The sequence below is a fragment of the Lepus europaeus genome, chromosome 2 (genome assembly GCF_033115175.1).
Source record: "Lepus europaeus isolate LE1 chromosome 2, mLepTim1.pri, whole genome shotgun sequence".
NCBI lineage: Eukaryota > Metazoa > Chordata > Mammalia > Lagomorpha > Leporidae > Lepus > Lepus europaeus.
Genome location: NC_084828.1, coordinates 173,321,090 through 173,348,670, shown reverse-complemented (window position 1 = coordinate 173,348,670; position 27,581 = coordinate 173,321,090). Strand labels below are relative to the sequence as shown.

Sequence of the window (27,581 nt, the reverse complement as noted above, 5' to 3'; positions counted from 1 at the left end):
TTGGATTTAGCCGGCATTTTGTCATCCCCCTTTGTAGCCCAGTACTAAAGCAGTGCTCTGTTCCTTTCGGAGCGTCTTGCCTTGTTTTTCTTCATACTTCTTGTGTTCCCATGTTGGTTTTGTGCATCTGCATATCTGTTGTTTCTACCACGTTTGAAAGGGGCCATCAGGGATTGGAGGCGTTTTCTTTTTTAAGATTTCTCTCTTTGAGAGGCCGAGTTACTGAGAGAGGAGAGACAGACAGGTCTTCCATTCGCTGGCTTACTCCCCAAATGGCCACAGTGGCCGGAACTGGGCCGATCTGAAGCTAGAAGCTTCTTCCCAGTCTCTCATGTGGGTGCAGGGGCCCAGGCACTTGGGCCATCTGCCACTGCCCTCCCTGGCCATCAGCAGGGAGCTGGGTGGGAAGTGGAGCAGCCGGGACTCCAACTGGTGCCCATAAGGGATGCTGGCACTGCAGGTGGAGGCTTCACCTACTAGGCCACAGCGCCAGCCCCGAAGGCCTTTCTCTGACGTCTCTTCTGTCAGTTTGGTAGGCCACTTTGGTCTTACCAGTAAAGCAGTGGGGGTCGGGCTCTTGGGGCCTAGTGAGGTTACTTGGACCCTTAGTGTGCAGCTGCCCAGCAGCTTCCATGCATGGACCTGCTGGGATGGGTGGGGCACGCAGATCACCCTGCCACTGTTTGTGGGCCTGATACTTGCTCCAAGACGGGTGGAGTTAGACCCTTCAGTGCACAGAGCACTGGCCACTGTGCATGCAAGCGCCTGAAGGCGCAGGACCAGGTGGTGCTGGGATGGATAGGACACGCAGACCCTTGTCACTGCGAGGGCGTGAGGATGCAGGGCCTGGACGGGCAGGGGAGTGGACCCTTGGCTGCCACCATGTGAAGCCCCTTCCGAGTGGGCAGACACGGCTGAGCATACGGGACTCCTGACAGGAAATCCTGGTGTGCACAAATGGGCTCCAAGGGCAGAGCCACGACCTGGCCGGCAGCCGAGCGAGTGGGGTGGCGTGAGGGGCGGCTCCATTCTGAGCGGCAGAGGCTGCTACTTGTCTGGTCCTGAGGCTGGATCCCCTTGCTGTTCTTCATCCGGTCCCCTGCAGCGCAGAGCAAGGCGAGGGCATCACAGTGGCTCTACCAGGTCCAGGGCCACGGCCTCTATTTTTAAGCTGGCGTGGGAGAACGTCAGGGCCCCGGGGATGGGTTCTGCAGAGGCTACTGTCAACTGGGAGCTTGCAGACGCCAGCCGTGACAGCTTCCTCAAGATGGGCCGGCCACCGCCGGCTCTCTGCAGGCTGCGGGGTTTTCACGGGGGCTTGCGCTGAATCCGCACAGGGCTGGGCCTGTGCATCCTGCCGCAGCCAGGACTGCCCAGTGGAGCGAGCGCGTGGGCTCCGTGCGGCTCTCCTCCGTCTGCCCTTTCCTCGGAAACGAGCCCGCCGCCAGCTGTGGGGCCGTGTCCCGGGGCCGAGCGGCTCTGCTCCTGCGGCCGCCCCAGGTCTCTGCCCTGCCAGCTTCCTCTTCCTCCCTCCTGAGCCCCAGCACTGGTCCTGGGGCGCTCACCTCGACACGCAGCGGTTTGCTGTCGGGTGCTTGTCTGTGGAGGTGGCTGTGAGTGCTGGGCACCTCCGCTGCACCAGCTCTGAAGCCCCTGGAAACCTGTTTCTCTTGAGGCTTGTGGCATTCAGCCATTATCAGCGTGGGCTAATTTAAAGATGATTCCAGTTACAGAGTGCATAAAGGCTGTTTTCTTCCCTCAAGGTTTCCCATAGTAAATTATCTTCAGTATGGAAGATATAATAGAGTAAATACAGTGAACGTCATCAGGACCTCCTGTTCCCCAGGACTTTTTTTTTCTTAAGATTTATTTATTTTATTCAAAAGGCAGAGTTAGTTACAGAGAAAGACAGAGAGTCTTCCATCCATTGGTTCATTTTCCAAATGGGCTATAATGGCCCGAGCTGTGCCGATCTGAAGCCAGGAGCCAGGAGCTCCCTCCAGGTCTCCTACACAGGTGCAGGGGCCCCAAGGACTTGGGCCATCCTCCACTGCTTTCCCAGGCAGGGAGCTGGAGCAACCAAGACTCGAACCAGAGCCCATGTGGGATGTTGATGCAACAGGCAGAGGCCCCAGTTCAGGACCTTCTAAGAAGCATTTGAAGTGACAGAGTATATATCATCTGATGAGAGAAATTCACCAAAATATAGACAGAATCACATCACAGCATGATCTAGGACATCAAGACCCTCAGAATTCTTCACGGCACTTGTATAAAAACTCATATGCCGGCCGGCTCACTAGGCTAATCATCTGCCTGCAGCGCCGGCACTCCGGGTTCTAGTCCCGGCTGGGGCGCCGGATTCTGTCCCGGTTGCCCCTCTTCCAGTCCAGCTCTCTGCTATGGCCTGGCAGTGCAGTGGAGGATGGCCCAAGTGCTTGGGCCCTGCACCCCATGGGAGACCAGGAGAGGCACCTGGCTCCTGGCTTCGGATTGGCGCAGCGCGCTGGCTGTAGTGGCCATTTCGGGGATGAACCAACGGAAGGAAGACCTTTCTCTCTGTCTCTCTCTCTCACTAACTCTGCCTGTCAAAAAAAAAAACCTCATATGCCCAGGAGGCTTTGGAAGTTCTTTTGGGATAGTTCAACCCAATCAAGTGTGCCCTAGGTGAAAACTGTTCTAGAAAACTTCCATATGCAATGAACTTTAATCAGAAGCCATGTTAGGACACACCTGACTGTTTATTTATAGTCGATCACCAAGCATGAAGGAGCACTGCCCGTCTTCAGCCTTCTGTCCCAGCAGCAACGTGAGGACAGAGAGAACACAGCCCAGAGTTCACAAGACCAGACTCAGCACCTCTCAAAGACTTTGTAGAGGTCGGGCAGGTTAGCAAGCTGCAGGATGTTTCCATCTTCAGTGAAGTGTTTCGGGGGCAGCAGGTGTGAGCGGAAGGCCTTATACACAACGTGTTCCACGGTCCACTTCCAGGAGTTCGCGCTGGAGCCAGGGGCTTTGCTCTGGAAAACAGCACCAGCATCATGAGTCTCTACAATGGCGCTGCGTACACTGGCAGACAGGAAAGGCGCCTCGTGGGCCCGCCTCTCGGGGACCCACAGGTTTTGAAGAAGCGACTGCTCCAGTGTGACAAGATCTGCTGTGATCTTGGATCGTCACTGGTGTCTGTCCGCAACTGTAGGCAGCGCCTCATCTCATCTCTCAACCTGGGTGTTTCCCACAAGGCTCCACACAGGTGAGAGAGGAAAATAAAAGCGAGGATTACTGGGTGGTCATCCCCACTCGTAGGCTCAGTGGTGTCACACACGAGAAGATGTTCTCTCATCTGCCTCCTTTCCTCGAGGTCCATTTCCAATCACACGGTACCAGGTGGGGCTGGGTGCGGGCGCTGCTGCTGTGCTGCTCCGCTGCGATGGGACATTTCCTAAAAGGACTTTGGCCCGCAGAGCTCAAGGCCGGAATCCCTGCTCTGCCGCTGTGGGCCAGCAGCCCGAGCCCCCACCTGCGCGTGCAGCGTCCCACCTCGCCACAGAGTGCGGCTGCAGCAGCTGCTGAGGTTAGGGAGGGACGTGGCTCCGTGTCGATTCTTAAAGTATTTCAACCCCCTTCACCCCTGAAGAGCACTGGCGCCTGGGTGGAAAAGGACAATTTAAGAGCCCTGGCTCTGTCAAGCTGTCTGCGAGGCTGAGGGACACAGCCTTGTTTCCACAAGTAGAAGGGCACAGAGTAGGGACAGCTAGGTAGATGGAGGACAGAACCTGAAGACCGGAAGACGGGCCGCAGCGGGAGGAGGGACCCATCGGCCCTGGACGACCCGGCTCCCCCTCGTTTCTCCCTGGGGAGGCATTGACCATTTCTGATTTCGCTGCGGAGGTACGTTCTTGAATAGAAGGGAGTAGAACTCATGAACAGAAGCTGGCCCTTGTCTTTGAACCCGGTAACGTACGGGCAGTGAACCCCGGCATCTGGAGGTCAACCTCCGGGTTGCGTGGGGCCCTCCCAGTCCTGGGGTGCAGTGAACATCCCCACAGTACCTGCTGGCCTGACAGGGTCGACTCCTCAGATATGTACTGCTTCCGGACCGAGTAGAACATAGCACATTCTTTACTGAGGCTCTCGAAGCATTCCTTTTCTTCGTCCCAGTTCACCTGGTCCAAAGAATCATGCTTTAAGTCCATTTTCATTTCTGAGTAGCAGTCAGACTACTTAAAGCCAAAAGCCTAACTGACTTTTGAAGCCTTCAGGCTGTCGCTGGCAGTGAACCAGCGGGACTGGGGGGGCCTTCACCTTTACTGCTACAGCGGCAGGTGTGATCCCGTGCCCTCTGCCCTGCGCCCCGCCCACGCCCGCTCGCTCACCTCAGTGGCCAGTCGAAGGATGAAGAGAGGCAGGCCCTCCAGAGGGGGCACGTAGTTGTCGATCAGCAGGGGTAATCCAGTTAGGTTCCCTTCCTGACGAGGGGACAAGAAACAATGCTGTGAAAACCAATTCAAACAAATGGCACTTGTCCAACGCCGCTTCAGGCCTGTGCTCAGAGCTGGCACTCTGGGTGACAAAACACGTGCTGGGCACGGAGGACCGAAGGACCAAGTACTTCAGAAGAACTCTTCAGCCTAGTGTGCTGCAGCGTAACCTTTTCTTTCGACCATGGAACCCAAGACAGAAAAGCCCCAAGGTCGGGGGGGAGAGGAGGAAGAGAGAAGCAAGTGGCACAATACACTTCCTGCATTGGCCGGGGCTCCCTGGTGTCCAGGGCCCTCAGCCTGGGAAAAGCAGTGGACACGAATGGACGATAGTATACTGTGCAGTCGAGATTCAAGTGGGGTATACAAGGATGTCGCCCATGTCAGCAGAGCTTCTGAAGGGAGGCCAGGCCTCCTAGCCCTGATCCTGACTGGGACTCATATTTGAAGAACACAACAGAGGTACAGGAATGGCTGTCAGGGCCGGCATTTTGACACGCAGGGCAAAGCCACTGCCCACAACGCCAGCATTCCACACGGGCACTGGTATGCGTCCCAGCCGCTCCACCTCTGACCCAGCTCCCTGCTGTGGCCCAGGAAGGAGTGGAAGATGGCCCAAGTGTTTGGGCCTGATACCCACATGGGAGGCCGCTGCAGCCACTGGCGCCTAGCTTTGGCCTGGCCCGGTCCTGGCCATTACAACCATCTGGGGAGTGAACCAGTGGATGGAAGACCTCTCTTTCTCTCTCTCCAACTCTAAACTCCACATAAATACATAAATAAATCTTTAAAAAAAATTGGCTTTCACACCTCATCAATTTCCAGGGAAAAATAGTCGGCAAGCATCTCGGCCTTCTTCTTCAGAAACTCGACGATGTACTCGGCGAGCCCCTCCTTGGGGCCGTCCTCCTCCGTCCAGCCACTCTCCGGACTGTCCAAGGCCAGCATGGCCAGGTCAAAGAGCGGAGCCGGCTCCTGGGGGAGGCAAGGACGGCGGCAGTGAGCCTTCGCCAGAACGTAATGAAGCCGTTATGAGAAGAGCAGGCGGCGGCCGCGGACAGAACACTCGCTCCCCACGCCGCGAAGGCAGGCTGAACGGTGCCCGCCAAGCCCACTTCCTCCTCCCAGTGGCCGCTGCAGTGGGCCAGATGGACAGAAAGCTTGCTCATCCGGTGGGAAGGCTGAGGTCGTGGAAGGTACCCTGCGTCTCTTCCAGGACTCCGTTTCACATTTCTAGAACATTTTTGCCCACTGCCTCACCTGTAACTAGCAGGGGAGGGAGACTAAGAAGTTAAATTGAATAACATTTCAAGAAACTTCTGGTGAGGAAACAGACTGAAATCTACAGTGAAGAATAACACGCCTGGGCTCCTCTTCTCATGCTGTTACTACGGTCATGCTGTATCACGCCACAGACCCACACAGCACACTGTTAGGTTTTCACAGTAGGAGTCAAAGGGTCATGAGAAACCCAAGGTTTATGCATCCAGTAACAGCTTTAAAATATAGGAAGTGGGGCTGCCTGCAGTGCCGGCATCCCACATGGATTGCCCCACTTCCGATCCAGCTCTCTGCTACGGCCTGGGAGAGCAGTAGAAGATGGCCCAAGTCCTTGGGCCCCTGCACCCATGTGGGAGACCAGGCAGAAGATCCTGGCTTTGGACTGGCCCAGCTCTGGCCGTTGCAGTCATTTGGGGAGTGAACCAGTGCGTGAAGACTCTGTTTCTCTGCCTCTGCCTTCTTTAAAACTCTGCCTTTAAAATAAATACATAAATCTTTACAAAAATATGACTCTCTCTGCGCCTCTTCTTCTCTGTGTAACTCTGACTTTCAAGTAAATCAATCTTTAAAAAAAAAAGGGGGTGGGGGTGGGCAGCACTGTGGTGCAGTGGGTTAAAGCCCTGGCCTGAAGCGCCAGCATCCCATATAGGTGCCAGTTCTAGTCCCGGCTGCTCCTCTTCAGATCCAGCTCTCTGCTGTGGCCTGGCCTGGGAAGGCAGTAGAAGATGGCCCAAGTCCTTGAGCCCCTGCACCCACATGGGAGACCTGGAAGAAGCTCCTGGCTCCTGGCTGCAGATCGGCACAGTTCCGCTGTTGCAGCCAATTGGGGAGTGAACCAGAGGATGAAGACTTCCTCTCTCTCTCTCTCTGCTTCTCCTTCTCTCTCTGTGTAACTCTTTCAAATAAATAAATAAATAAATCTAAAAAAAAAAAAAATGAAGTAAAAAAGAATTTTAAAGAGAAATAGGCAAATTCACAATTAATAGCTAACGGTTTCAATATACCTTTTCAGTAACTGATAAAACAAGAAGAAAATTAGTAGAGAGATTTAGGCAACGCTATCAACTTGATACACCTGACATTTATAGAGCATTCTAGTCAAGATCAGAATACAAATTGTTTTCAGGTACTCAGGGAACATTACTCATAAGACCACACTCTGGGGCATGAAACAAGTCTCAGGTGTAAAAGGATTCAAGCATTTTGGTTCTATGACCAAAATAAATTAGCAATCAGTAACAGATCTCTGGAAAATCCCCAAGAGATAGGAAACTAAGTATTACAGTTATAAATAAATTTTAAAAATCCTGATTTATTTTTTCTGCATATTTTAAAGAAGAAATCAAAAGAGAAATTAATGAATGGGGTATCTGGCACAGTGGTTAAAATAATGCTGGGGACGCACACAGCCCATGAGGTACACAGTATCAGAGTGCCCGGGTTCGAGTTTCGGCTCCACTGCTACTTCAGCTTTGTGCTAACGCACGCCCTACGCAGCAGCAGGTGATGGCTCAGGGCATGGGTCCCTGACACCCACGTGGGAGACGCAGAATGAATTCCCAGCTCCTGACCCAACCCTAGGTGTTGTGGGCATTTGGGGAATAAACTGGTAATGGGGGCACCCAGGGTGTGAACTGCTCAATGGAAGGTCTCTATGTTTCAAAGAAAGAAAATGTGAAGCCAAAGACAAATGAAGCCCAAAGAAATAGTAGAAATATTAAAGATCAAAGCAGATAGCAGTGAAATACAAAACAAAGACAAAAAAAATCTGAGACCAAAAATTAGTTCTTTGAGAGGGTTAATACAACTGGTAAACCTCTGGTCAGACTGCTCAAGGTAAAAAGAAGATTCAAATTACCAATATCAGGCATAAAATAAGTTTAGTATCTATCTATAGCTTGCCACAGATCTATGAATATTAAAAGAACCAGAACTACTATGAACAACTTAAGGCAATAAATCCAAAAACTTAGATCAAATGGACAAATTTCTTGAAACAAAGTAAAAAAAAAAAAAAAAAAAAAAAAAAAAAACCATAAAAAACAAGAACCTTGTGCAAGAAGAACCAGAACTTGAATAGTCCTGTACCTATTAAAGAAGTTGAGTTTGTAGTTAAAAATCTCCCCATAAATCCATCCCTAAGCCTAGATGGCTTCACTGGTGAAGTCTATCCAACAATAAGGAATAAAGAACACCAATCCTATACCAACTCTTTCATAAAATGGAAAAGGAGGGGACGCTCCCCAGCTCACTGTGTGAGGCCAGTATTGCCTTGATACTAAGACCACACAAATGTAAGAAAACATGTTTACAAACATGATGTTTATTAAAACATAAACACTATAAGCAAAATTTGAGCAAACTAAATCTGTAACACATTAAAAAGATAACGTACATCATGACCATGTATGGTTTCATCTTAGGATGTAAATTGGTTTAATATGAAAATCAGTATAATTCATTATATTAACAAATAAAAACAGAAAAAATGTATGATTATCTCAATAGATGGAAAAAAAGCATTTAAAAAAAAATCAGCATCCATTCCTAAATAAACACCCTAAGCACACAACAGAAGGGGACTTCCTCAGCATCTCCATGACCCTGCCTTTGCATACTTAATGGTGAAAGTCTTGATACTTTCCCTTAAGATCAGGAAAAAGGGAAGAATTTCCATCCTTATCACTTCTATTCAACATCGTACTGGAGGGTCTGTAGTGCAATCAATCAAGAAAACAAAATCAAAACTCATCCAGGATTGTATGGAAAGTAAAGGGGAAGTAAAGCTACCTCAGTCTCAGATGACAAGATCATCTGTGTAGAAAAATCTAACAGAAGGCTGGCACCGTGGCTCAACAGGCTAATCCTCCGCCTGCGGCGCCAGCACACCGGGTTCTAGTCCCGGTCGGGGCGCCGGATTCTATCCCAGCTGCCCCTCTTCCAGGCCAGCTCTCTGCTGTGGCCAGGGAGTGCAGTGGAGGATGGCCCAAGTGCTTGGGCCCTGCACCCGCATGGGAGACCAGGAGAAGCACCTGGCTCCTGGCTTCGGATCAGCGAGATGCGCCGGCCGCAGCGGCCATTGGAGGGTGAACCAACGACAAAAAGGAAGACCTGGCCGGCGCCGTGGCTTAACAGGCTGGTCCTCCGCCTTGCAGCGCCGGCACACCAGGTTCTAGTCCCGGTTGCCCCTCTTCCAGGCCAGCTCTCTGCTATGGCCAGGGAGTGCAGTGGAGGATGGCCCAAGTGCTTGGGCCCTGCACCCGCATGGGAGACCAGGAGAGGCACCTGGCTCCTGGCTTCGGATCAGCGCGATGTGCCGGCCACAGCGGCCATTGGAGGGTGAACCAACGGCAAAAAGGAAGACCTTTCTCTCTCTCTCTCACTATCCACTCTGCCTGTCAAAAAAAAAAAAAAAAAAAAAAAGGAAAACCTTTCTGTCTCTCACTATCCACTCTGCCTGTACAAAAAAAAAAAAAAATCTAACAGAATCTACAAAAAACTGCTCGTTAATGAGTGCAGCAAGATTGCAAGATACATGTACTTCTTTTAAAAAAACAAACAAAAAAAAAACAAAAAACCAAACAAAACAAAGGCAGAGTTAGAGAGAGAGGGAGAGACTGATTCGCTCCCCACATGGCTGTAACAGCCAGGTCCTGGCAGGCTGAAGTCAGGAGCCTGCAGTCCATGTGGTCTCACAGGTGGATGGCAAGGACTTGGGCAACTTCCAGCGCTTTCTCAGGAGCATCACCAGGGAGCTGGACCGGGAGTAGAGCAGCCGGGACTCAAACTGGTGCCCATATGGAATGGTGGTATTGCAGGCGGTGGCTTAACCCACTATGCCATAATGCCAGCCCCAAAAATGTATATTTCTACACACTAGCAATAAACAACTGAAAACTGAAATAAAAAAAAAAAAAGCCATTTACAACAGCATGAAAAATGTGAAATCTAAAGGCATAAATCCTAAAAAAGGATTTTCTCTTCATGTTGACCTACAGATTCAACACAAACCCTAACAAAATCTCGGCAGGCTTTTTTTGCAGTTAGGTCACATGAAAAAAGTAGCTATGAAACCATATTGGCAGCATGATATTTACTCTGAATTAAAGCAGGCATGGAAATGTCTTAGAAGAAATGGGCTAAAATTGTTAGTGGGGTTGTGTCTGGACCATAGCTTCAAAGAATGTTTACTTTTATCTCTTTCCAAGTTTTCTTATGTGGATATGGATTAATTTCCACGAGTCATTTGTGTATGGTGGCTATCAAATGACTATCTGGCTAAAAAGCATAAAACATTACTAAAGATACCTTAATGTAGACATCATATGATACAGAAACTATTCTAAGCATATTTAGAAACCTTCAATATTCTTCAAATAAGATATAAACGTTGAACCACTTTGTTCAGAAATGCCCAGAAGTGGAAGTTTCGGAAGTGAGAAGGCGATAAACTTACCGATAATCTCAGAACACCAAAATTGGCAAAATCATAAATGAGTATCTGGTAGAAGAGCTCTTCACTGAAAATAAAAAGAAAATGACTAAGGCAAGGCTGAAACCAGGCTTGGGAGCCAAGCAACAGGGACACAGGGAGACAGAAGACCCCTGAAACACGGGTGGGGCACAGTGGAACAAGAAGTCTTACTCCTCCAAGAGCTAGGAGTCCCAGGGTCAGCTCCAGCCAGGGCTTTGGGTGAGCAGCCCTAGGACCAGGTCTGGCCTGTTATAACCCACGCCCTGGTCCCGCCTCTCTAGGTCTGATCTCAGAGGTTTCTGACACCCTGGAGTGCAATTTTGAGAGGTTCTTTTGATTCACTCCTCCCCTTCCCTATTTACAAAGAATCCTATGGCTCAACTTTTTTTATAATTCACCATTAAAAATTACATGGAACAGTATAGTGAGAGCAGAATTGTCTTACATAATCACAAGTGGACCTAAGGCCAATGTGTCCACATTATACACGGATACGTGGCTGCAGGATGACCCACTGGCTGGCAGCTGTGGAGTACACAACGTGTTGCACTACTTACACAACCACAGAACTGGCGTAGGCCCCATTTATACGGTACTGTACAGTTCTTCAAACAATCTGAATCTTATAGGTGTGGCTTCGCGACTTCCCATTCATCAAAGCAGACAAAGCATCCTGCCACGCCTGCATTACGGAGGGAAAACAGGCCCCCCCAAGAATGGCCTGGTTCCATGTCAGTGAGCAAAGTGGCAGAGGAAGGAGCTGAACGTAGACTGGACTCCGACCCTGGTTCTCTCGCTAGGATTTTCACTGTCTTACCAGGAAATCACTCACATTTACTAACAGCTGTAGCCCTGGGACTGGCCTGGATTTCTACTGGGATATGAAAGAATCTGAATGCAAGTGTCATCTGGAGCCTTGGAAGTCATGCATTTAGGAAGAGCACAGAAGTAGAATTCCCAACAGATAAGCGACAGCTCACTATCCAGGCCTAAGGACCCTAAAAACACAAAACGGAGCTTGAACGCAGAAGCACAACTGGGTTTCCAAGCCTAGGAGGAATGAGTTCTGAATATCCGAGGAGGGATGTGTGTCAGGAAGGGGCAGTTCCTACGTTCAGAGATGATCCCATGAATCCACACAGCGGCTGCCCCGCTCAAAGGGCCAGGCAGCACTCTAGGGCCACAGCGCAGCAGGCAGGGAGAGTCCACAGAGAAGGAAGTGAGTTCCAGCAGAGGCAAGGGGCCGGCTTCCTCCCAGACGCACTACTGATTCAAGGACACATTACCAGGGGTTGGAGACCCAGGAGGAGCTTACCCACCCAGGTCCCTGCAGTCGGTAGGAAAGTCACCACCTATGCACTACGCAGATGGCACTGCTGGGGTCCCCCCTGCCTGGGCTGATCAACCCCAATGGCTCCAGTGGCTGGAGGAAGCCTGTGCCATATTCTCAACACTGGGAGAGGAAACAAAGCATCAAGTCCCTTCTCTTGTGTCTCCCACAGTACCTGGTGCACACAGCAGATTCTAGAATCCTCCAACACCTCCAAGCCCTCAACACCTGTGAACACCAAGCACCTACCAAGGAGAGGCTTCTCAGGGTATTTCTTGTTTTCATTCTTTTTTCCCTACCCCCGACCCCAGATTGTTATTTCTTACACACTCAGAGTCCTGCAGGCCAAACAGTGCTATCCCAACTGACACATGGGAAACCTGAGACCCGCTTAGGACAGTAACTCGTCCACGGACATGCACACGGGATACAGCTGAACCTAGATCTGAAGCCACACCCGACTGACTGCAAAGCCTATGTCCTTTGTAACTCACACCATGCTCCCCCCAGCTCTGCACGCCCGTGTCCTTGAAACGATCTTCTCACAGCTTGGCTCACTCAATTACCTCAGTTTGGTGGTGTTGAGGAGGTACAGCTTGGTCTGATGCTGTGCCAGGGCCCACTGCGGATTCACACAGCCCACAAAGGAGTAGTTACGCAGCATCTCCCGGAGAGCTGGAAAACACACACCCTGGTGAGACGCCAGCCTAGCAGCACTGCTCCACCGTCCAACACGCCACGCATGAGCCGCCAAGCACGCAGGGTGCCTGCAGAAAACAGACAAGCTGAAAGACTACTCCTCTTTCTTATTTTTATTTTACATATCCTCTTGATGGCACTATACTTTCTTTTTTTCAAAGAGGGAGAGGGAGAGGGAGAGGGAGGGGGAGGGGGAGGGGGAGGGGGAGGGGGAGGGGGAGGGAGGGAGAAAGGGAAGGAGGGAGGGAGGGAGGGAGGGAGAGGTCTTCCATCCAATGATTCATTTTCTAATTGGCTGCAACGGCTGGAGCTGTGCGGATCCGAAGCCAGGAGCCAGGAGCTTCCTCTGGGTCTCCCACGTGGGTGCAGGGGTCCAAGGACTTGGGCCATCTTCTACTGCTTTCCCAGTCTATAGCAGAGAGCTGGATCAGAAGTGGAGAGCTAGGTCTTGAACCGGCGCCCATATGGGATGCCAGCGCTTCAGGCCAGGGCATTAACCCACTGTGCCACAGCGCCAGCCAACACTCATCTTTTTAAAATGGAACACGGAATTGCTAAAGGATTCAGAAATATTCTGAGGCTGGCGTTGTGGCTGTGAGTGCCGGTTCAAGTCCTGGCTGCTCCACTTTGGATCAAATTCTCTGTAATGGCTTGGGAGGGCAGCAGATGATGACCTGCCTTTCAGGTAAATGGACGACTCAAAAAAAAGGACATACTCAAGGATCAAAAAGAACCCAGAGAATAAGGACACCTCTGAAGCCAGCTTTGTTTCTTTTTTTTTTTTTAATTAATTTATTTGATGGGGCCAGTGCTGTAGCATACTTGGGTGAAGCTACCACTACGGTGCCAGCATCCCATATGGGCACCGGTTTGAGACCCGGCTGCTCCACTTCTGATCCATCTCTCCGCTATGGCCTGGGAAAGCAGAAGATGGCCCGGGTCCTGTGGAAGACCCGGAGGAAGTTCCTGGCTCCAGATCAACACAGCTCTGGCCATTGCAGTCACCTGGGGAGTGAACCAGCAGATGGAAGACCTCTCTGTCTGTCTTTGCCTCTGCCTCTTTGTGGCTATGCCTCTCAAATAAATAAATTTAAAAAAAAAAGATTAATTTATTTGAAAGTCAAAATTACACATATAAATATAGGAGGAGAAAAAGATAGAGGGAGGGAAAGAGAGAAAGAGAAACAGAAAGAAAAAGAGATTGATCTTCCATTTGCTGTTCATTTCCCAAATGGCCATAACAGCCAGGGCTGGGCCAGCCTGAAACCAAGAGCCAGGAGCTTCCTCCCAGTCTCCCACGTGGGTGCAGGGGCCCAAGGGCGTGGGCCATCTTCTACTGCTTTCCCAGGCCACAGCAGAGAGCTGAATCAGAAGTACAACGGCTGGGGCTTGAACCCGTGCCCATATGGGACACCAGCAGTGTAGACGGCAGACTGCGCCACACCACCGGCCTCTGAAGCCAGTTTTAGGCAGAAACATTAGACTAAAGAACCTTGGCAATCACAGATGTTTGTTTTCGCTGGCTCTTGAAGGCGTGGTCAACGGAGGATGTACGTCAGGGAATGGTTTGCAAAGAGGTGGGGGTCTCACAGGAGACCGCTGCCCTGACACAGGAAGCCGAGGCTCCGGGCTGCCCTGCGGTTTACAGAGACTACTGTGTCCAGTACTCAGCCCACCCCCTCTTAAAGGGCAGCAGGCCAGATGGCCACCCTGAGGCACCCCTGCGAGTGTGTAACCAGACTGGTCCTCACACGGTTCTGCAGCGGTCTGTGGGAGCCAGGTGTCTGAAAGCCGGAAGTGGATGCCGTAGCAGAGATCCATACTAGGCCTGACTGTTCCTGTAGGGCCCTGGGTAGAATCAAACGCAATTCTCTCTAGACAAGTTCATCTTCGATCCAGGCTTAAATAACCCTCCACAGATGAAGTACCCCTACCTAGCAGTCAAAAAGTGACAAAGAAACAAAGCACCAAGAACTAGAATACAGAAGAAACCTCAGAGTGAGAGCTGCAAAGGTCCTGGAGGTAAGCGTCAGACCAGAACACAAGAGAAGCCTGCACAGTGTGCGCGACAGGCAGTGACCCTGAGCGCAAGCAGCAGGGCCCACGATTCCCAAAAGCAGCAACAGACCTTCTGAAAGTGAAGAAGCTAAACCAAGACTCAACCAGACTGGACATACCCGCCACAGCTGGCGCCGTGCAGCAGAGAGCAAAGAGATGGAAACTATGAAGACAGCTTACGTCACCTGAGCGATAATAACGAGGGCAGTTCTAAAAGTTCACGGAGACAGAATTAAAAGACGAGTTTATTTTGGTGTGAAAAATTTTGAAATCCATGCATACTTTTTTCATACTGCACTTTCCATGAACTTTTTGAAGACCCATCCTGTTTGTTCCAGAAAAGGCAGGAGCTCTAGTGTTTGATGGGTCTGCAGACCAAACACCCGAGAACATCCCTGAGTGATGGAGGGTGTCGCGTCTCAGCTCCAGGAAACCCAACAGGACCCACGTCTGCTCGTCACTGCAGGGTACTTCAAAAGAGATCTCAAAAGCACCCAGCAGAACAGACAGGTCATCCACTGGGTCATAAAATAAAAGACTGAAGGCTGGATTGTCCACAGCAATAGCAGAAATCAGAAAATGATAAGAATATACTCTTAACGCACTAGGGAAAAATAACTGTCAAATTTAAAGCTCAACCAAAATATTTTTTAAAGTAAGAGTGAACTAGAGGGCCAGCACTGTGGTGCAGTGGGTAGAGCCACCACCTGTGACACCAGCATCCCATATGAATATGTCTGTGTCCCAAATGTTCCGCTTCTGATCCAGCTCCCTGTTACTGTGTCCGGGAAGCAGCAGAACATGGCCCAAGTGTTTGGGCCACTGCCACCCACGTGGGAACCCTGGATGAAGCTCCTGGCTGTGGCGTGGGTCAGCCCTGGCTGTTGCAGCCATCTGTGGAGTGAACCAGTGGATACAGGATAGTTCCCTCTCTCTTGTGTGTCTCTCCTTCTCTGTAAATGACTTTCAAATCAATCAATCAATCTTAAAAAAAGAGTGAATTAGACAAAGCAAAATTCAGTTTGCCACTGTCACTATCTGAATGTTTTGATCCTCTCAAATTTCCTATGTTGAAATCTTAATTCTCAAGGTGATAGTATTAGGAAGTGAGCCTTGAGGAGGTGGTTAGCTTTCCCTCATGACTGGATCAGAGCCCATATGAGAGACCTCAGAGAGCTGGCTAGCTTCATCTACTATTAAGGATGCTGCTAAAGGTGCCACCCATGAGGAATCGTGCCTTCACCAGACACTGAATCTGTCAGCACCTTGACTGTTGCTTCTAGAACTGTGAGAGATGAATTTTTTTTTTTTTTAAATTTAAGCATTTGAGCCATCTTGCACTGCTTTCACAGGCTATATCAGAGAGCTGGATCAGAAGAGGAGCAGCTGGGACATGAAACAGTGCCAGGGATGCTGGGGCCCTAGGTGGAGGCTTAGCCTACTATGCCAGAGATGCCCTGAGAGATGAGTTTTGATTGTCTGTAAGCCACTCAGTCTATGGTGCTTTGTTATAGCAGGACCAAAGGTGAAGAGAGCCATCAAAGGCCCCAAGAAAGGTCTAAAGTAAGGAATTAAGACCAAAAATATGACAATGCCAACATATTATGGAATAATTAGATAGTTACATGGCAACTGTGAATCTAACACCCCCCCCCACACACACACACACAAAATCAATTCCAGGTGGGCTAGTGACTTCCGTACAAGCCTTTTAAGAAACATTATGAGCATATCTTTAATTATCCAAGAATCTGGAAGAAATTTTTAAGATAAAAAGGCAACTGTAAAGAACAATTGATAAAAATCTGCTTATATTATACCAAGTAATTTCTTGTTCGTAAAACAAGTGTTTCCAAGAAAAAGCTACCAGATGAGCACAAAACTGGAGGAAGATATTTCCATGTAACTGGCAACTACCTAAAATATATAAAGAACTCCTAACATCACTCAGAAATATAAGAAACTCAACAGGAAAATGGACAGAAGTCTGGAATAGACACTTAATAGAAGAGGTTATATCCTCAACTTTATCAATAACCAAGGAAATAGAAAACAAAACAAAAAAACTCCACCATCAGATATTGTTTCACAGAGGAAATGCAACTTCTCTACATTGCTGGAGGGAGTGAATAAACACAATCTGTCATTTAAAACTCTCTTAAATACAAACCCAGGAGCCAACCCACTGAGCAGCTCATGGCCAGGAAGAGGGACTGAAGCCAGCTGAGTTCTCTGAATGTGTCCACAGAACCAGTGGCTGTGCACTCAGGAGGTGGAACCTAGGACCCGACCTAATCACAGCTACAGGTAACAAGATGGCTGGCACTCGGAACACAAGTTGTGTGATTCTATGAGGGATCTTCCAGAAGTTAAAGAGAATTGTAAGTTTCCTTTGGTATAACAAAATTTTTAAATCCATGCACAAGAGGGATCTTCAAAAATTCATGAAAAATACCTATCAAGAAACTAAATATGGATTTCAAAGGAATTTTTGCACCAAAAGAAACTTTTAATTCCATTTTCCACGAACTTTCAAGTACCCTCATATGTAAAATACAGAAAACACTATGTAATTCCATTTGTAACTAAAAAAAAGTAGAAATACAAACATAGGTGGTAAAACTATAACAAAAAGGAGAGGAAGAATAATGACAAAATGTAGGCTAGCAGTTATGTCTGGGGGACGGAAACAGGACAGGGAAGAAGCACAAAGGAGCGAGGTGGAACGAGGTCGCCAGCCCCTTCCTGTAGCCTTGCCTGGGCTGCAATCTCTCCCGCATGGCCTGGCCCCCCCGCCCCCCATGATGTGCACAGGAAAACACAGCTTCTCCAGTTTTGTTCTTTAGAACCGGCACTGACTCAGCATAACCAACGTGGCTGCCAGCTGTGTCAATAACCTTTAGCTCATTCTAAGGTCATTATGATAAAAGGACCATGGCCTACACCACTATTCCCATCATGCACCTGAAGCCATGACACTTCTGAGATTTCCTAAAAGGGTAAGGGACAGGTAGTACTCAGGCCCTGCCTCCTTGAATACTGAGTTAAGCTCCACCCCGACACCACTCCCAATGCCCCTCTGGTTGTGGGAAAGGGTGGCCTGAACCGTGCGGGGTACACTTCTCTCCAGAGAGCATACTTTCACCTTTCTGGCCTTTTACCATGTCAGACACAAGACCTGGACCAGCTGCCCCACAGCAAAAGGGGATGGGAATGGCCCGTTGTTAACAGGCAGAGGCCCCACAGGCATTCCCTGGCTTCTCCTGTAGATGTCACATAAATGTCCTGGACATCTGTGGATGTTTCAGCATGTGTGGATATACTTTTGCATGTAGGTACTTCAAAAAACCCACAGAGAGGCCAATGCTGTGGCACAGTAGGTTAAACACCAGCATCGCACGTGGGTGCCTCTGGTTTCAGTCCCGGCTGCTCCATTTCCGATCCAGCTCCCTGCTAATGGCCTGGGAAAGCAGTGGAAGATGACCCAAGTGTTTGGGCCCCTGCACCCACATGGGAGACCCAAAAGAAGCTCCTAGCTCCTGGCTCCTGGCTTTGGATTGACCGATCAGCTCTAGGCCAGCTTGCGGCCGTTGCGGCCATTTGGGGAGTAAACCAGCATATGGAGGATCTCTGTTATCTCTGCCTCTCAAATAAATAAATATTTAAAAAACAATCCATGAAAAATGAAATTAAAAGGTAAGTTTATTTTAGTGCAAACTTTGAAATTCATGCAATTTTTTTGATACGCATTTCCATGACTGTTTTGGAGGCCTGGTACACGTGTCCCGTGCTTCACACATGCATGTGTGTGTGTTTTACAAGAGGCAAGAAGGTGCAAGCAGGGCCGTGGGAAAGAGGGCACAGCAGGAAGCCTGTACGGCATGTCTTTAGTAAGGCGTTTTGTTGACGTTTGGGCAGCACCAGGGGGCTCTCTTTCGCTACATGAGCGCTAAGACACCACCGCCCTTCTCCACAGAGGGGAAGCACTTGTGCACTGGCAGAAGTGTCCCCTTTCTTCTCACTGGAAACTCAATGTCTCCACAGGATGTTTTGTGTAGGCAGAAAATGATTATTTTAAAAGCTGGAGGACATCAAATAACCTTGAATAATGAGGCACTGGAGGGAAGAGAAAGCAGTGGGACCATGAGAACAAGGTCACAGGGTTTTACACAGGAGCGCTCGAGGACTGCTCAGACGCAGCCAGGCCACTGCCCTGCAGCTCTGCCCAGCAGGGCGGGCAGGGAGCCGGCTGCCACTCACGGAGCCCAGGGTGTTTCTTCTCTGAGCCTCTTCATGGCCTCTCAGCGCAACTCAAAGGACCTGCACTGCGCTCCTCCCCGAAACGCCCGCAGGGCACCGGACGTGTGCAGGCATTTACCTACCGTCCTGTGAGCAGCAAAATGGGACAAATCCTTGTGTGTGTCGGAGCCAAACCACACATCTGAGTTCATGACCAAGGCCCTGGGTCTCAGCACGCTGTCCTGAAAAGGAGCAAGCGAAGCCCAACTGGAAGGGCAGCCAGGCCTCTAGTTCCTGATGCCCGTGGGCAGGGGACAAGCCTCCATGTGCCCTGCTGGATGCTCTCCAGTGGCCCCGGCACCTCCGCGGATGCCTGGGACAACCTTCTCTGGAGGTCTCACTCCAGGCTCCTGCTGGCCCTCCATCTGTTACCAAATTTCCTTCCTTCTGCCTAGCGTTGCAGCCAACTGTTAACCAAACACTGCCCACAATACCATGGTATCCCTTAAGGGAGGGTCATGGCTTGCTTACTTTGGCTTCTGCCTCTGGGCTTGGCACAGTGCATTTGTACACAGATCTTTGGTGAAGTCTGCTGACCTGATCATGGACCAAAAGGAACCATCACCATGTAGAGTATGCATACTTAGACCCAAGATATTCACCAAACAAGTTGTAGATTTCTGGAGACAAAAATGTTAGTGGAGCTGGCGCTGTGGCATGGTGGGTAAAGCCACTGCCTACGGTGCCATATGGTTTTGAGTCACGGCTGCTCCACTTCTGATCCAGCTCCTTACATCAGCCCGGCAAAGCAGTGGAGGATGGCCCATGTCCTTGGACCCCTGCACCCACTTGAGAGACTCACAGAAGAAGCTCCTGGCTTCGAATCATCTTAGCTCCAGCTGTTGTGGCCATTTTGTGAGTGAATCAGAGGATAGAAAATCTCTCTCCCCGGCCTAACCCCCGTAACTCTGCCTTTCAAGTAAATAAATAAATCTTTAAAAAACAAGTTAAGTAGGCCGGCGCCGCGGCTCACTAGGCTAATCCTCCGCCTTGCGGCGCCAGCACACCGGGTTCTAGTCCCGGTCGGGGCACCGATCCTGTCCCGGTTGCCCCTCTTCCAGGCCAGCTCTCTGCTGTGGCCAGGGAGTGCAGTGGAGGATGGCCCAAGTGCTTGGGCCCTGCACCCCATGGGAGATCAGGAGAAGCACCTGGCTCCTGGCTTCGGATCAGCGCAGTGCGCTGGCTGCAGCGCGCTACCGCGGCGGCCATTGGAGGGTGAACCAACGGCAAAAGGAAGACCTTTCTCTCTGTCTCTCTCTCTCACTGTCCACTCTGCCTGTCAAAAATTAAAAAAAAAACAAAACAAAACAAAAAAAAACAACAAGTTAAGTATATTTTCCCATTGAAATGACAGCAAATATTTTAGCTTATCACATTTCCTCTCCCTGCTGATTAGATTAAGCTACAGGACTAGCAATGGGTAACCCCTGAGATAAGGCTAACTCCACAGAAAGCTCATCTGAACCCTGGGCCTCCCCAAATCCATCTCACACAGTCACCGAAAGCGCATTTACCAGGGACGGGGAAGCCCACCAGGCTCAAGAGAGTAGTCTGACTGTTGTTCAGCTGCAACCCTGCTACAACACCCATGCCACGGCTTCACTCCAGGCTGCGCCTCTCAATCCTTCGCTGCTTCAGCCAATACCTACTGAGTTCTCAGGCCAGGCACCCAGGCTGAGGCAGTGAGCTCAAGACATGATTCCCACAGCTGGCGGGTAAAGCCTCCATCTGTGACACCAGCATCCCATACGGGTGCCAGTTTGAGTCCCGGCTGCTCCACTTCTGATCCAGCTCCCCGTTAATGGCCTGGGAAAAGCAGCAGAAGATGGTCCAAGTGCTTGGGCCCCTGCTACTCATGTGGCAGATCCAGAAATAAGTCCTGGCTCCTGGCTTTGGCCTGGGCCAGCCCTGGCCATTGCGGCCATCTGGGGAGTGAACCAGCAGGTGGAAGATCTTTCTGTCTCTCCCTGTAACTCTTTCAAATAAATCTTAAAAAAAAAAAAAACAAAAAAACCCTTATCCCCGCATAGGCAACACATGATGAAATAAACAAACATGCAAGGAAGTGCAGCTGAAAATACTCTTATAAGGGAAGTGTCTCTTCTTTCTTGCCTGGGCCAGAGGAGCAGCTTCACCGGGCTCAGCCACATTGTTGGTAATTACTGGACTTCCTCAGCCAATCTGAGCCTCAGAGGAATCCCAGTACGCATTCAACCCAAAGTTGGTGAGTGGGCCAGGGTCCACGGCAGAGATGCCCCCTCTGAGCTGTGCCCTGGTGCTGACAGAGCACCTCAGGTGATTATCACCACAGCTGAAAAGGGGCTGTGGTAGTGGCACACTTCACAGAGCACGAGAACTCTGCTTTTGGACTGACCTGCTGCTGAGGCTTCCCGCACGAAGGCATTGCCAGTGAGGCCCGGGTCTGGGCCTGTTCCACTAACCTGACCTCTCCACCACCCACTCCACTCTCCTCGCATCTGCTCTGACTCCCTCACAAGACACTCGAGAACTAAATGAGAAGACGTTATAGTGTAGACACTGAGATTCAGCAAGCCTCCACACCTGACCAAGCTTGTTCCTGCTGAGAGAGTCTGACCCCATTCACAAGTGTACCGAAACTGGAACTTCAAACAGCCTGCTTCTGCAGCATGAGGGAGACTAGCCCTTCAAGAAAACTCAGGCAATTCCAAATCTGAGAGTCTGGAGGAAGACCGCTAAGTCAGTCAAGCACCAGCCCGCCTCCTGGGTGCTTGTCTTAGTTAAACTTGCTTTAAATGCTCCCAGCTTGAAAGCCAGTAATGGAGGAAAGAGCAACTGCAGCAAATCGTGGAAAAAAACTCAGAAGCCAACTGGCAGCCACTCTGCAGCTGGCAAGACCTCAGTCACAGGAAGTGCTCACCCTGCCCAGCGCAGAGACACTCTACAGATCTTCTCCCACGGCTAAACAAAGGCCCCGAGTGCTCGGGAAGAGAATGAACAGGGCAGGCCAACTGAGGCCTTCCTGAATCAGCTCAGAGGAGATGTAACTGAGACAGAAAGCAACGTGAGAGGCCACGGAGTCGGAGCGTCCGCTTCACAAGGCTAAGGCTCAGTGGGAAGGGCGTGGAAACTGGCCCTCAGCCGCTCATTTCTGCGCAGTAACCCAGAGTCTCCTGTCCAGATACCTTCCGCGACCGTGCTGCAGTTGTGTAAATGGAGAAGCACGGAAAGGTCATGGCTGAATGACGTGGACTCGAGTGCAGGGACACCAGCTGGAGCCCTGGCAGAGACCAGCCTGGGAGCGTCACCATCGGACTCACACAGTGGGCTCAGAGCGGTGCACCTCAGTCCCTGTGCTACTTCAGCCCCGGGAGCTGAGCACCGCCCTGTAACTCCTAAAACCATTGAAGTTAGTTCTGAAGTAACAGAGGCCAAGATGGAGTGCTACACTTAGGTAGTCTCAAAAGCTCCTTCTGAGGAGGGGTAATGACAACTTAGTAGTCTTGGGACATGAAAGGACCTATTGGCTCCTTTCTATGAAACCAGTGGTTTAGTCACATTTTGTATCTATTCGGCACAATGATCTTCAAGGGAAAATTCAGCTCTTATTTTTGTTTTTACAAGGATATACTTTCAATTTACTTTATAATCATAAGCTTAGCTTTCCACTAAATAAAGAAGTCAACAAGTAGTAAGCAGAAAACCACTGTTCCTCCCAAGTATAGACACAGGCTACAGGCAGAGGGGGTTCGGCCCACATTTGAACTCAGGGCTACCTCCCAAGCCTGTGCACTTCCAGCAATAGCTGAAATGTGTACTTTCGGGCCACAGGATAAGAAGTTTGCCAACCACTGCACAGCTTTTAGCTAAAACAGAAACAAGCCGAAAATTACTGAAATGACTACTTCACTGGGAATCCTATGGTTAGATGATGCTCACAAATTCTCACTAAAATGGAGGCTATGTTCCTCCTTTCTCTTCCACTCAAAACTGCCTTGAAGTGGCTGCTGCCGTGGGATAGGAGAGGTCTTCCCAGCACACTGGTGGGCACCCTGACAGCACGCCACGTTTCCTGTACCTCCGAGGCCCAGGCAGACCTCAGCACTTACGTACTCTCATGTCCCCGCTCATTAATTTCTTCACGGAGACTCAACACGCTGGTGAGGTTAATGATTCTCCTCCGGGGCGTGCAGGCTGCTGTCATTTCCTTCCGGGAATCATCTTCCATCATTTCCATAGCAGAATCTTCTCGACTTCTCTTTCTGCAGGGAGGAAAAGAACCGTTCTTTATTAGTTTCACTCAAAGTCTGTGTGTCGCATTGTGGAACGGGGGCAGGTTCTCTGTGGGAGCTCCCCAGGAGCAGGCCAGCATGGTCGGCCTGTTTTCCAGCACCTTATCTATTAGTGTTCAGAGCCCAGCAGCTGGCCATGCAGCTACGTGGAGCAAGAACATGGGATCTATCTCAGCCTGGCAGAGCTGCAGGGCCCTGAACAAGGGAACTGACCCTATCAACTCTCCCTCATCCATCCCTTCGTTCATTCCCCTATCCATCCATCTACCAGACATTGTTATACACCAACTAAACAGCAACGGACACTTCAAATTGCAATAAAAGTGAAGAAGAAAATAAAACAAGGTAACAGAAAGCTGGGAAGAGAAGACAAATGGACAAAGATGTCCTCTGGCAAGGGGTGGCATCTGGGGTGAGACCTGAGTGACAAAGAGCCAGAGCCCCCTGGGCTAAGGGAAAGCCTGGGCAAGCAGAGGGTGAGCAGCTCAGTAGGCTCACATCAGCCTCAAGTGGCCAGAGCACTTCCAGGCAGAGGGCAAGTGCAGTGGGAAGCCACTGGAAGGTGTTCAGCAGAGCAGTGACACAATATGATTTACAGTAAAAAACAAAACAAAAAAACAAAAACCTTTGCTGTGTGTTAAATATCAACTAGTTCCTAAGTGTTCTACAAACGTTAATAACCCGCGTGGCTGTTAAAAGCATTAAACGAGATTATACATGTGAAGTATCCGGTACAGGGTGTAGCTGCTCAACAAGTATCAGCATCCTTTACCACTGCCCCCAAAAATCCTTACAAGTTGTCTTGCTAAGCAGGCTCAAACTGAGGGTGGACGTTTGTCCCAGGAACTGACCCTACACGGGACTCCTGCATCCCATTTTAGAGTACCTGTGTTTGAGTTCTGCCTCTACCCTGCTTCCTGCTACAGTGTCACCCACGTGAGAAACCTGGAGTGAGCTCCAGGCTCCTGGCTTTGGCCTGGCTCAGCCCTGGCTGTTGCGGGCATTTGAAGAGTAAACCAATGAATGGAAAAATCTCTCTATGCCTTTCAAATAAAATGAAAATGTACAAAGAGTAACTGGAGCTCAGCACCTGATCTAAGTTCAAACGGCCAATTAATGCCAGGGTTTGTGATGGCCAGTCACCAACGAACCAGGACAAATGACCTGGGCAAACACGCTCCTCCTGAACTCCAGATCCACTGCCTGCACACATCAGACGCAGAACACCCTCCATATAGACTTCGGTGAGAGAGCATTTTTACAGTCCCAGCACACAGCCTCTGTTGTACTCAAGTAAACAAGTCTTTAATAATCACTCCTGCCCCTTTTCTCCAGCTCTGCTTCACCACCAGCTCAGGTACAAACTGGGTTCGCAAAGTCTTCAGAAAGGAGGGAAAGCAGCGCCGGGCTGGATGAACGTGAAGTTTTAGGCTTCTCCTTCCAGCCATCTCTGCTAGGGAGGCTTTATCAAAATCCCTTGTGAAAAGCAAGCGGCTTTTTTTCCCCGGACATGTTTTTAACTAAGTTTAGAACCATGGATATGTAAGACATTTAGGAGGACACTGGTGGGTGACTCTAGGGCCATGGTAAAAGGCAGACAGGAGACAGGGCCACAGCACTGTCCCAGTAAGGTGACAGATGGCAGCGAGCGGCTCATGAAAAGCCACAGGTGGAAGACGAGTACCTGGGGAGGCCTGGGCTGGAGCTGGGGCCTCTCTTCTCTGATGTTTCCAGAGTCCCCCTTGTCACATCCCCCTCCAAGCTCCGAGTCTCAGCAGCTGCTTCAGCAGGGGCCGGGACTTCCGGCATCTCCTCGTCTGGCTGCCCGGCCCCGCCACTGGAACCGTCTGTCCGGCCCTCTGGGACAGTGGCCGGAGGCTGACTCGACAGCGGCTGGCTCACAGGCTGCAGGAAGGCATCGAGCTTCTGTTCCCGTGAATCTGTGCGGACCATGTGATGGGCATAGACCCTGTCACCACTTCCGGAGGCAGGGGCAGAGGTCGCTCCTGCTGTAGGTTTAATCACGTCCCCAGAGGGGCCAGCAAGTCCTGGCAGCAAAGTCTGTATAAAAGAGAAGAGAGTGGGAAGACTCAGCACATGGAGGATGGAATCCCAGGGACCCAACGGAGCAGTGCCGGAGAAAGCCGGAATCACACAGAATTAGCACTACAGGGGTCTTATTACAGAAGCAACTTTGACCAAAATTTGGAGTATAAAAGGCTTCCCAAGTATTAAATTCAAGAATTAAGCAGAATCTGTATAATCTTAAAATCAGGTCAAAATGAAAATGTCAGTGTTAAGTTCTCATTTTTCTGGTCCCTTATTTTTCACTTCCATTTAGAGGACTTTTTTGTAATATAAAATTTGCCACTTTCACCATTTTCCAGTGAGAGTCCAGGGCATGAAGCGCATTCACGATGTACATAACCAGCACCACCGCTCGTCTCCAGGATCTTTTCATCTTCCCAAAATGAAACAGCCCGAGGCAACCACCATTCTAAGTTTATTTTCAAGTATATATTTCCTAGCTCTGCCCACTAGAAAGGCCTCAGAGCCATGGCCACCTAGGAATAATGAGGACCCTCAGACCCCAGATTACAGTCTCTAAACATTCCCCACTAAAATGAACCAGCACTCCTTGGGGCGGTGGCCACTTCCAGGACTTGTGCGGGGAAAGCACCAAGTGTGCCTGCAACATCTTGTCTTGTACAAACAAGAGCAGTGGAACTGGGTCAGAAAGCTGAGACGAGCAGCTGCAAGGGGCCTCCACTGGACTAACACGGGACACTTGAGCACCAGAAACAAAACTGGCTACAACGGATTACAATAGGTCGCTTTGCTAACAGCTGTGATCAAATAATTAAAGACAGAAAAAAAGAAAGTGTGGAGGGAGGAAAGGGAGACAGCAGAAAAGAAGACAGTCTCTAAGACCACTGGAAGGTGCTAGGATTCCAACACATTCCTTTGAAAACCGATCATTAATGGGACAGAGTTCAGCACTTGGCCTTCCCTTCTAGTACAAACTGCATTTCAGGATAACCAAACAGCCCCAGCAAATGAGGGAATTTCCATACAGAAGACTTACAATCAACTAATACAGAAGGAATGATACAATCAGAAAATCATGATTTTACACTCTAACGCAGTAACTGACACAGGTGAGAGTCAGCAACAAATGGTGATGGCGACTTCACAACAAGGGAATGCAGCCACCACTGGCAGAACCCACTGATGGCACTGCCTAAAGGGCATGGCAGGTCACGATGCGCCCCCTGCTGGGGTTCACGGAAACTCCAGGGCACAGTCACAGTTCTCAGTCACAGTTCTCGCCGCCCCAGCGCACCTCTGCTGAGGCACTGCGTGCAGGGTCCTTATCACTACAGGGGTCTTATTACACTTCACGATGTGTTCTCACTCTCGCACCTGCTTCCATCTTCAGTCAGTGATACAGGTGCCTCTTTGCCATCAAAAAGAGGAAGAAGCCAGACAAACATGAATGAGCCCCTTAGCACCTGTGAATGAGGAGCTGCTATGCGAAGTGAACAGGGTGGGGGTGTTGCGGGGGTGAGAGGGTAGGGAGCGTGGCTGTCACTCTAAGTGGCAATGCCACACCGTGTGACTGCACTTAATGCCACCCAGCTGGAGGGTCCAAGAGGCTTCAAATGATCCGTTTTCTGTGATGCCTTCTCTTTCTTCCTTAACCAGTTTAAAACCAAATCAAACACCATGCCCCTTGAAGGGAGCAGGGCAGTTTCTGGCTTTGTTGGTGTCGTCAGCAGTGCGCAAAGTCATGGTTCAGCAAGTTCAAGTATTTCCTTCCTCTCAAGGGATCAAAAATGAGGCAAATAGAAATTGTAAACAAAACATAATTCTTTCCAAATAGATCTAATTTCCATTTTCTTAGGAAAATGGAAGCTCAGACTAAGTTACCTGACTCTAAGAAGCAATCAGCCAACCTACAGGAAGCCTGTAGAATAAGCCAATAGGGAAAATAATACTGAGATTATGAGGTACGTGACTTTTTTAGTTTCAAAGAGACTTACCTAACAACCAAATATAATGCCTGGAACTTGACTATATCTACAGATTTATATATATATCTATAGATTTGAACAGTGTTACTATTAAAACTTTTTTGGACAACTGGGACTTCTGAATATGGACTGGATATTAAATAATAGTATTACTATTAATTTTATTAGCTTTAAAGTGACACTGCGAGCATATAAGCAGACAAACTTTAGAAGAATATTGAGAGGTCGGTGCTGTGGCGCAGTGGGTTAATCCTCCACCTGCAGCGGCGGCATCCCATGTGGGTGCCGGTTCTGGTCCCGGCTGTTCCTCTTCCAATCCAGCTCACTGCTGTGGCCTGGGAAACCAGTGGAGGATGGCTCGAGTCCCTGAGCCCCTGCACCCGAGTTGGGGACCCGGAGGAGGCTCCAGGCTCCTTGCTTCGGATCGGCACAGCTCTGACCGTTGCAGCCATTTGGGGAGTGAACCAGTGGATGGAGGACCCTTCTCTCTCTCTCAATCTCTGTGACTCTACCTCTCAAATAAATAAATAAAATCTTTAAAAAAAAAAAAAAAAGAAGCAGCACATTGAAGAAGGAAGAAATACATGTCTACAATATATTCTAAAATACTCCTTTTCCGGCCGGCGCCGTGACTCAACAGGCTAATCCTCCGCC

At 49.8% G+C, this 27,581-nt stretch overlaps 1 protein-coding gene across 2 annotated transcripts in view; it reads right to left on the bottom strand.

Moving 5' to 3' along the window:
* Positions 1–2,589: 2,589 nt before the first annotated feature.
* The window catches only part of MLH1 (mutL homolog 1), a 49,152-nt gene continuing 24,160 nt past the window's right edge, over positions 2,590–27,581 (bottom strand). The window contains exons 12-19 of one of the 2 annotated variants that reach the window (XM_062215984.1): positions 24,578–24,954; positions 22,715–22,863; positions 12,133–12,241; positions 10,219–10,282; positions 5,292–5,456; positions 4,377–4,469; positions 4,053–4,166; positions 2,590–3,020 (exon numbers count right to left, since the gene is read on the bottom strand). In XM_062215984.1, coding sequence (XP_062071968.1) covers positions 2,853–3,020; positions 4,053–4,166; positions 4,377–4,469; positions 5,292–5,456; positions 10,219–10,282; positions 12,133–12,241; positions 22,715–22,863; positions 24,578–24,954 — 1,239 coding nt within the window. In that variant the 3' untranslated portion in view covers positions 2,590–2,852. The remainder of the gene's footprint in view (positions 3,021–4,052; positions 4,167–4,376; positions 4,470–5,291; positions 5,457–10,218; positions 10,283–12,132; positions 12,242–22,714; positions 22,864–24,577; positions 24,955–27,581) is intronic. The other variant, XM_062215974.1, reaches the window with a different exon arrangement.